Here is an 11,524-nt window from a genome sequence, read left to right on the forward strand (position 1 = left end):
GATGAAGAGAGACAGTCTCCTACCATTTGCTGAAGGTCAAAAGCAAGAACTTTGAAATCCACTGAGAGTTTGTCTTGCAAGTTAGGATTATATGTAACTCCGGATGTTATTTTAAATGTCCCTCTGACTTCATGACTTTGTCCAAGTGCTGCACCTAGATAAATTAATAAGGAAAAAAACACCAAGATTTTGGATTATGAGTAGGAAAAATATGCACATTCTGTTAAGACACAGAAGTAAAGCTCTTGCTTGATGTGTTAGCTCTGTAGTTCTTGCTTTTTCTTTGTAGTCTCATGTTTCAAAATCAGCTGCTTTCTGTCCCCAGCCGTCTGATTGTTTTAAAAGATTGGAAACTAAAGTTTTTTCCATTCTTTCAATATTTTTGTTCTTTTCTTTGAAGTCTAACCCACACTCCAAGCTTCCAAGTTTTCATTATTATTGTTATGGAGATTCCTGTTGGAAGATACACGGACTGATGAACTCCCACCAATTATGGGAAGTGACTCAGGGAAACATGGTGAGAAGTGAACCATTAAAAGTTTTGTAGTTGCTTTCAGATACTTCTTGAACACCTAGCATCCAGGGACACCACTGGGTTTTGACATATGAATTGCTGTGAAGATTTCAGTGTTTTGGTTACTTTGAAACATGACTTTGAAGCTACTTCTTTCATTCTAATAATTATAAAAATGTCATGCATGACCTTGTGCCATTAGCTGGTGACTGTCCTTGTTGAAGACGTTATTTAGAATGTGTAGAAAATAGATAACCTCACTAGGAAAAAAAATGTAAAAAAGAAGGTTAACAAATTAAATATAAGCATGGATAATAAAATGTGTCATTAAGTCCTGCATAATTCCTTTATCAGCATATTTTCATGGACACTGATTTATGTTTAAAATGAATTGCTTCAACTGAAACTCACACAGTGATGAACTCATTAGTAAATATAATAATAATGACATGTAATTCTCACAATAATTTGGTGTGACAAGACATTATTTCTTCTTTTCTGGGATAGGGTAATTGGTGTTTAGAATGATTAAGAAAATTTCTCAAGGTAGTAAATGTCTGAAGCAACAGATCTGGAATTTGGTCATCGAAATGATTGACTCCACAACCCAAGATCTCTATGTAATGCATTCACACCAAACTATCCCATTAAGAGGATAATTAGAAATAGTAATTCAAGCAGTATGTGTGCATATAGTCTAAATAACGTTAACTGCATAATTGATGTAACATATTATTTATACTATTTCATTTGTATTTTAAAGACTCTAAATTAGATTGAAGTTTGCATGTTTAAATGCAGAATACAAGGAAGGACCGAGGAACTATAACCGATTAAAGGAGACTAAGGAAGCGTAATAACTAAATCTTACATAGGAATCTGCACTGGATCTTAACCTGGTAAAGGGTATTAGTGGAAAAACTGGTGAAATTTGAATAAAGTATGTGGTTCAGTTAACAATATTGTAGAAATGTTAATTTCTTGACTGTGGTAATTGTACTGTGGATAAACAAAATATTAACATCCAAGGCAGCTGGGTTATATGAAAATTCTGTGCAATTTTTTCAACTTTTAAAAGTCTAAAGTGATGTTAAAAAAAGTATAAAAAATGTTAAAAGTAGTATGTGCTTTGAAAGCCCTAAAGACATCTGCAAAAAGTATCCTGAAACTGATAAATGACTTCAGCAAAGCGTCAGGATACAGAATAAATGTACAATGTCAGTTGTATTTCTAAACACCAATTACATTCAAGCTGAGAACCAAATCAAGAATTTAATCCCATTTTCAATAGTCATACAAAAGATAAAATACTTACGAATATCTCTCACCAAGGGTGTAAAAGTGACCTGCAAGGAGAACTACGAAACACTGCTATAAAAATCAGATAACACAAACAAATGGAAATACTTCCATGCCAATGGACTGGAAGAATCAATGTTGTTAAAATGGCCATACTGCCCAAAGCAACCTACAGATTCAATGCTATTCCTATTAAACTATCAAACTCATTTTTCGTAGAATCATAACAAATGATTCTAAAATTCATATGGAACTATGAAAGAGCCAGAATAGTCAAAGCAATCCTAGGCAAAAAACACAAAGTCAGAGGCCTCACATTACACAACTTCATGCTATACAATAAGGCTATAGTAACTAAAACAGCATGGTAGTGGTACAAATACAGACACATAGTCCAATAGAGCAGAATAGAGAACCCACAGTAAAGTGAAGCTACACACCTACAGCCATCTAATCTTTGACAAAGTTGACAAAAATAAACAATGAGGAAATAGTTAATAAACAGTGCTGGTATATCTGGCTGGCTATATGCAGAAGAATCAAACTGGACCCCTACCTTTCACCATATACAAAAATTAACTCCAGATAAATTAAAGATTTAAATTAAGACCTCAAACTCTTAACAATCCTAGAGGAAAAAAAAGTAAAACATAATTCTGGAAATTATCCTTGGCAGAGAGTTTAGGACTAAATCCTCAAAAGCAGTTGCAACAAAACCAAAAATTGGCAAGTGGGACCTAATTAAACTAAAGATCTTCGCACAGCAAAGTAAACTATCAGGAAAGTAAATATACAACCTATGGAATGGGAGGAAATACTTGCAAACTATGCATCTGAAAAAGGTCTAATATCCAGAATCTATAAGGAACTTAAATAATTGAACAAACAAAAACCAAACCCATTAAAAAGTGGGCAAAAAACATGAACAAGCACTTCTCAAAAAAGACATATGAGTGGCCAACAGATATTTTTTAAAATACTCATCAGCACTAATCACCAGAGAAGTGTAAATCAAAACCACAATGAGATACCATGTCATACTGGTCACAATGGCTATTACCAAAGAGTTAAAAAACAACAGATGTTGGCAAGGCTTTCAGAGAAACAGGAACACTTACACACTGTTGATAGAAATGTAAAGTAGTTCAGTCACTGTGCAAAGCAGTTTGGCTATTTCTCAAACAACTTAAAACAGAAATACCATTTGACCCAGCAATCCCATTACTGGGTATATATCTGAAAGAAAATAAGTCATTCTACCCAAGAGACACATGCACTCACATGTTCATCACAGCACTGTTTACAATAGCAAAGTCATGGACTCAACCTAGGTGCCCATCAACGGTGTATTGGATAAACAAAATGTGGTACATATACATTTTGGAATAAGATGCAGCCATAAAAAAGAATGAACTCATGTCCTTTACAGCAACATGGATGCAGCTAGAGGCCATTATCCTAAGCAAATTAATGCAGGAACAGAAAAAGCAAATACCACCTGTTCTCAAGCATAAGTGGGAGCTAAACAGCAGGAAATCATGGACATAAAGATGGCAACAATAGACACTGGGGACTACCAGAAGCGGAGAGTGGGAGAGGGGAAAGGGTTGACAAACTAACTTCTGGGTACTATGCTCAGTACCTGGGTGATGGCATCGTTCATTCCCCAAACCTCAACACACGCAATATACCCAGGTAACAAATCTGCACATGTGCCCCCTGAATCTAAAATAATAGTTTAAAAAGGAAAAAATAGTAGTATGCGTTATGATCTCTGGTGTGTTGGTAAAGCATTAACTTGCCCTTTTTATATTTAGTTGTTCACTGTTAAATTGTATTATCACCTATACATATTTATTTTCTACTTCCCTTGTAAAATAACTAACCTTCATATGTTTATTGAACATCAGGGATTCCAATGGACTTTCAAATGCTTATAGATCCTTCAAGTTATTCACAGCAATTAAATAAGACCCAAACAGCCATTTTTCTAAAAGTTTAATCAATATGTATTATCTGGTAGTACTTTGTATAATTTTGTAAAATATCCACTTTTTTTTTCTTTAAAATATAGCCCTTGTGTATGTCTATAGTTTTTAAATAGACCAGGAATTATACTAAAATTATTTAATAAAACTATGGCATGTGCATTACATTCTAATTTAAACTTATTTGTTTACTAGAATAAAATAGCTAACCCAACAATTGTGAATTTAATAGGTAAAACTAAAATCACTCACATGTGAAAGATACGGTGGCTCACGTCTATAATCCCAGCACTTTGGGAGGCCGAGGTGGGCAGATCCAAAGTTGAGAGACCGAGACCATCCTGGCCAACAAGGTGAAACCCCACCTCTACCAAAAATACAAAAATTAACTGGGTGTGATGGCATGCACCTGTAGTCCCAGCTACTAGCAAGGCTGAGGCAGGAGAATCACTTGAATCTGGGAGGCGGAGGTTGCAGTGAACCACTGCACTCCAGCCTGATGACAAAGTGAGACTCCATCTCAAAAAAAAAAAAAAAAAAAAAAAGAGAGAGAGAGAGAGAGAGAGAGAATTTATATGCCCATATGTATGTATATAGTTTATCATTTTAAAAATGTAAAAAATTGTCTAAGAACAAATAAACTGCTAATACGTAGATTATTGCTATGCATCCAATTTTTAAAAAATTTACCCTATAAATGAGTAAGTGGTAAGATGGACTACAAATTCTAGAGCTGGATTGTCTAGTTTGGAATCTTACTTCTGCTACCCACTAATGATGTGAACTTAAGCAAGTTACCTCTAGTCTCTGTCTCAGATTCCTCATCTGTAAAACAAGCATACCAATAACCATTCGTATGTTGTAGCTACACAATACATTTGAAGGTCTTTTAAAAGCTGTTGGTACAAAGTTAGCTCTAAATAAGAGTTATCATTTCTTATATTTTTTCTGTTTATCAAAGTTGCTACTCAGACAGTTTGTGACCTTTTTAAGTCTACATTTATATCCAACTTCTTTTATATTAGTAGAATTAAAATGGTTAGACTGAGAAGTGAAGATAGAAATAAATATTTTTGTTAAGTTTGCATGTTTATCTACTTATATATTCAACAACAGATTAATATGTTTGTGATTTAAATTATATCAAAACAAAATCAGGGGCCATGAAATCTACTTGATTATATGTAGAAGCCAAGAAAATCATTTAATATTATTTATTTTAAAAACTACTTAGTCTCATGCTTAAATTCTGGGTTAAGTTTCAAATTACATACCAGTTAATTTTCCTAATATTCTCTGAAGGGAACTACAGAGAAGTATGTGAATGCAACAAAAAAATGTTGTCATGAAGATTACTTTGAAATATTAGATTGAAAGCCCAAAATAATGCATTTAGTTAGCAATGAATAAAAGAGACTTACAGAATAACTGAAATTAAAGTGTGTACATTCAGCTGAGAGCACCTTCACGAGCCAGCTCCATGTGACTTACCTCGTTGGGATTCCTTGATTGTCAGCCAGGACACTGCAATTAATCCAGCACAGAGCACTACCAATATGGCAAAGAGAGTTGCAAACATGATTTCATAGGAGCTGAGAGAATGGTGCCTAGAAGACACGCTTCTTTTCGAACCCATTTTTGGTTTTGAAGGCTTGCTAATTTAAGAACTGAAAGAGAATATAAATAACTGTACCAAATGAAGAGTAAAATCTCTCAAATTTTTAAAGATGTGTAAAGCAACAACTACCTGTCTACATGCATACCAGTCAGTGTAAGTGAGCTATGTATGTCTCTTTGACAAAATTATGTCTCCATACATTAAGTATCATTAAAAGGGTGGTTAATCTTTAAGTAGATATAAATGGGTAAAGATGCCTAGAGCTGTAAATGTTAACTACCTGAACAGGCCATTAGCCAAGGTGAATCAAATTAAATTCATGTTGTAAACAAAAAAAGACACTTTATCATTTCGAGACTATTAAGAAAAATGTGAAATTCATGACAGACAAATTAGTCATTAGGCACATGAATTTGATATTCATAGAGAGAGTTCCTAACAGATCAACCTTCTACCCTCTGACTCAGATAATTCTTAAGACATTTCTCTTATATGTTGATATAGACCGTCTAATATATATAAAGCCTAATATATATAAAAAGATATATATAAAGGTACAGATATATATAAAGCCTAACACATATATCCTCTCTCTGTGTACATATATGTATACATATATTCCTTATGGAAACAATCAAAAGTGTTGCAAACTTTGTTATGTCACCCATGTGAAGTTATGCAATGTAAGGCAGTATTACCTAAGGGCAAGTACACTTCAACAAGGCATTATATGGCTACTCTTTATGGCCTTGTGCAGTTATTAATGAATGGGAGTAACTGTCATAAGAGGAATAAAATATATGTTTCTATTCTAAGAAAATAGCCTGGGTGGGGAAGATATTGCTCATTTGCCCTGGACTTTATCTCTTTAAATATGCCAATTAGAAGAAGAGAACAGGTTAAGATAATCATAGGTATAGTTGTAGACGTATGCTTTATGGCAAAATTAAAGTTGTTTTCTGATAATTAAATTACAGTGTAGCATTGTGATTATTCACACCATGAATAATGATGAGTTCAGGAATTTTAAAACACAAAAATTAAAACCAAATAAAACCAAATCTATTCTGAAGTAAACCAATGTGCCTTTTATTCTGGTAAATAAAACTGGCAAGAGGTAAGAAAGTTTTAGATTGGAAAACCCTAACACAATCAAATTGTGGCATATTATAATGGGCTTAGATGAGCAGTAGCTGCTTTTCTTCTTTACCTATGAAAGAGGAGAATTGCATGTTGCACTCAGATTCAAGAATTTTTGCTGATAAAAAATAGAATTATGAGTAAACAAATGTATGTCATTGAAAATATTTATATTTTTAGCTAAGTGACTTACTACTTGTTAAATGCTCTGAAATATACATGAAATCAGAGACACCATTTATGGAATTGGGAGAAGTTTCTTTTATCCATATTCTAGGGGACAATTATACTAGGCCAGACCCTCTGACAAAATTGGAGCCTATAAAAAGTGCCTCTTAAATTTGGAAAGTCAAAGTGAAAGCACAATTAGTGTTTTCTTTGTTTGGCTAATGCAGAAGCAAACCCTTTTTAGAACATCATCTAGAGCTTTAAGTTACATTTCTTTTGCTGTTATAGAAGGAAAGCAGAAGATAGTGAGTTCACATGTCTGCTTCAAGCATAGCATGGATTAATGGGTAAAATATCAGTTTGAAAGCCCAAAATAATGCATTTAGTTTCAGAAAGAAAACTTTCACTTTTGGATCATAAACTCTCCTCAAATAATGTTTTAAATAATTATATTTAGTATCAAGTAAATGAGTGAAAGAATAGCTTTTTAAAAGAAAGCAATACTTTATGAAGGACAGCGTGAAATTAAACAAACAGATGAATGTGAAAAATCAAATCATATGTCTTGAAATTTTTTGAAAAGTTATTAAAATAAAACAGGACTTGCCCTGTCAGGTAACAAAACTCGTTACAAAGCTGTAATATAAAGAGAGTTGTATCAGTCCCAGCACAGAAAACCGTCTCAGTGGAATTAAGTGCCCAGAAGTGTGATTTGCATATGGAAACTTCATATGTCAAAAACATAGGGCATTAATAATAGGTTAGAAAAGAGTGGCTCTTCAATACATAGTGCTGCATTGATTTCTTCTCCATCTCCACATGAAGAACTTTAGATCTTCATCTCACACCGTGAAGGAACATAAATTCCAGGTGGATTAAGCGTATCTAGAAAGCATGGAAAAATTTTAGAAGAAAATATAGAAGAATGTCTTTCTAATGATAAAGTATTGAAGGAATTTTTAGAAAAGGATTCAAAAATAAAAGGAAAAATCACGAAGAACATTGATAAATTTAGTCAATAATAACATTGACTTTTCTTAACAACAAACTGTATCTAAAAAGTAAAACCCTAAGCCACAGACTTGTGTTTTTTCCTTTAAAATTGTTTTTCAAACTGCATATGTTTTAGTTCAGCTACAACAGAATTGAACTGAGGCAAAAATTTGGGTATGAGGTACTTACATTTATTTCGAAGGCAGTCCAGGAAAGCTCCATGAGAAGGGCTGGGAAGTGAAAAGATGGAGGGTGATAAAGCCAGTGAAGACTGGGTGTGATCAAGCCAGTTACCACCGTAGGCATCTGGAACATAATTCTGCTTGGGACCTGTGTGAGACAGTGGGAACAAGCGTCAATGCTATCCCACTTAGGCGTAAATAGAGTGGAATATTTATTTGCCAGAAAGCCATGCTCATTGGTAGAGGTTAGCTTCTGGGACTTCAAGTCTGGCACTTCGAGTTACTCTGTGTGAGTAGGACATCCAGAGAAGCTGACTTCAGTGTGCAGAGACGAATGAGAGAGCCTGTGAGTGTAGAATCCTTACAATAGCTGCTATGGCTTACAAATAAAAAACCCGCTTCAGAAATTAAAGAGAATTTCTATTGACTAATGGACAAAAGACAGGTAACAGGCCATTGACAAAAAGTGAAAAACCAAACAAAAAAGAAAGAAAACAGGAGCACACAAATGTCTACAGGTGATCAATGTTAGTAGTTAAGAAATTCTAATTAAAATAAAAAACAAAATATTACTGACCTTAGACATATTAGCAAAAACTAAAAGCTTTAGCAATACTTAGTAGCATCATTCATTGCTTGTCTGAGTGAAGATTCAAATAATCATGTTGAATAGCAATTTGGTTAACATCTAGAAAAACTAAATGCACACATACAATTTGACCCCCAAATTCCCTTTCCAGTTAAATCTGGGACAAGTAGACAATATTCATTGTAATACAATTATAATACAATTTTAAGCCCTACAAAATATAGGGAAAACTTAAATGTTCATCAATAGGAAAATGAAAAAATGTCGTGTAGTGTTTTTATAGAACAACATGTTATACACAAGTTTAAAGTGCGTGAACTAAAGTTGTATATACTAAACTGGAAATAATAAAACAAAATTATATGCAAAGAAACAAGTTTAGAGGGATATATGTGATGTTGCATAGCTTACAGTAGAAAAGAAAATCATTTGTTTAGTGATGCAATTCTGTGGATAAAAGTGTACCTGGAAATGATAAACAGAAAATCCAGTATGGTGGTTACTTCTGAGCACAAAAAGGGTTGGTTAACAGAAATAGAATGACAAGGTGTATTTGTATTGCATTACTTCTGTTAAAATGTTTGAAATACGTTAATGAACCACATAAACTTTGACACAGTTAGAGGATTAGGACATGTGAGTAAATATTCTGCATTAAAAAAAAAATAGATCAAAAGTTAAAGGGGAGACATAAGATTGAAGTCCCTGTGGTATTATTAATAATTTTCATCTTACCAAATATTTAATAAAATTGAAAGAAACCTTATGCACTAAACTTTCTTTTTCTTTTCTTCTTCTTCTTCTTTTTTTTTTTTTTTTTTTTTTTTTTTTGAGACAAAGTCTCATTTTGTCACCCAGGGTGGAGTGCAGTGACATGATCTTGGTTTACTTGCCGACTCTGCTTCCTGGGCTCAAGCAATCCTCCCACCTCAGCCTCCTGAGTATATGGGGCTAAAGGTGTGTGCCATCATGCCCAGATAATTTTTTCTTCCCCCACCCTTTTTTTTTTTTTTTCTGTAGAGATGAAGTCTCACTCTGTTGTCCAGGCTGGTCTTGAAGGAACTTTCTATTGTGAAAAGTGTAGAAGTTACAAAAATGTTCCCATTAGTCAAGTCATTGAATGCCCATAGGGGAATAAAATAATTATTTTAAACATATACTTGAGACATTTAACCATATAAGACAAAACGCTTTATGTGAAGTGGAAACAAATGAATACATATTTGGGATGGCAAATAAACAGAATATACAGCTCTAGATAGGTAAGATCACTAACTCTTAATGAAAATTTCAGTGAGTAAATTGTTGCGTACCATTTTGGTAATGGGAATGATGTATTCTGGTTAGGTGAATAATGAAGTAGAAAGAGACCTTAAGGTGGATTATAATTATTTTTGCCTAGATCGAATAAAAGGGTTAGAATAGAACAGCTAAGAAAATGAAGAGTCTTATAAGCTCTTGACAATGTTATAGAAGCAAACAGACCATGTGCATACCCTATAGTGTTAATTTGTTCAATGAATATGTGGTTTTATACTCTGACTGTATGAAGTAGCGTAGTAATTGCAGAGTTCCTAAAGATTAAAGCCGTGAACATTTCTGTGAAATTTCATTCACTGTTCAACATAAGATGAGAAAACTCAAACAACTTTCACCTTTAAATAATTGTGTGTGGCTGGGTTGTAAGCAGATAAATATCTCTAATAAGTTACATTTTTAAAAACTAATATAAAATAAGAAAATATGTATTCTTCATCAAAAATACTTCTGGACCTTTCAGAGACTATTTTTTTTTTCTCCAAAAATACCAGTGCAGTAGTCAAGAACTCTCCCAGGATTGATGGTTCCAAGTTGATATGAGCTTAAGAAATACACATTTGCTTTTCTCTAAGACTGGTAATTATTTCTTTGACTTTCTATGTAATTTTAACACGTTATTCTGAGATCTAATTGGCAAATTCTTTATGTTTTACGTTTTTAAAAGGGTGGTCATCTTTATTGATACACAGTCTGAGGACTATTTAATAAACATCTTAACTAGGCACAAAGGAGAAGGTGGACTTTTAATATTGTTAAATGTCTTTATCATTGAGGATTCTTAAGTACTATAATCTAAGAGATTTGCTTACTGGATATTGTTGTTTATTTTTTTGACTCTTGAAAAATTTGTCTGGATATAAAAAGTTGGTACTATTCTCTGGCACTGAATATTGAACTAGTCCTCTTTTATAGTTATAAAATGACAGAGTAATAGTTGTAAAAATCAATTCAATTTTAATTGAGGATGTGTCATCATCAGTCAGGTTTTGTTTGTTTGTTTGTTTGTTTGTTTTAAAAAAACCTATGTTTAGAAGAGCTGCTGGATTTTGTATTCCATGAGTTCATTCATATGTGAGAAATCTTCCTCTTTCTTTTATACTTGACTGATAATCTATTGATGCATGGGTAAGTGACAAGTTTTTTTTTTCTTGCAATTCTGAAGATTTTTTTAATAGTGTTTTTTTTTTTCTGCCACTGAACATAATTTTGCCAATATTTGATGCTAACCCTTTTTCTTACTTTTGTATGTGACATGTTTTATATCTGCCTGAATGCTTAGAGAATTATGTTTTCATACTTGAAGTTCAAAAGAGAGTAAACTGGCATTGATTATTCTGAATTAATCTTTCTTAGAATGTGATGTACCTTTTTCAGTTTTCCTTTCATCTCAGAAAAGAAAATATTCCTTTATTAAAGCTTCAAATCTTTTTTTTTTTTGTCATTGTTCAATTTACTAGAATTTTTAATGGGATTAGGGTCCAATTTTCCTTAGGATGAATTATCTTAGTCATTTATCTGTATCTATACTTTTCTCCTAATTATTTCATTTTATCTGTATCTCCCTCATACATTTCAATTATATACAATGTTCAACTGTGTATTTCTGTTTTCTGCCTTCTCTAATTTACAGATTTGTGTAATGCTGTTGACTTAAGTTGTAATTGATTTTCATAATTATAAACTTTCTCTTTTATTCAAGTTCTGGATTTTGTT

At 32.9% G+C, this 11,524-nt stretch overlaps 1 protein-coding gene across 1 annotated transcript in view; it reads right to left on the reverse strand.

The window, feature by feature from the left end:
• The window catches only part of TMPRSS15 (transmembrane serine protease 15), a 132,599-nt gene extending 126,654 nt beyond the window's left edge, over window positions 1-5,945 (reverse strand). The window contains exons 1-2 of the mRNA XM_003895602.5: window positions 5,293-5,945; window positions 24-154 (exon numbers count right to left, since the gene is read on the reverse strand). Coding sequence (XP_003895651.3) covers window positions 24-154; window positions 5,293-5,437 — 276 coding nt within the window. The 5' untranslated portion in view covers window positions 5,438-5,945. The remainder of the gene's footprint in view (window positions 1-23; window positions 155-5,292) is intronic.
• Window positions 5,946-11,524: the final 5,579 nt, after the last annotated feature.

This window comes from Papio anubis, chromosome 4, assembly GCF_008728515.1.
Source record: "Papio anubis isolate 15944 chromosome 4, Panubis1.0, whole genome shotgun sequence".
NCBI lineage: Eukaryota > Metazoa > Chordata > Mammalia > Primates > Cercopithecidae > Papio > Papio anubis.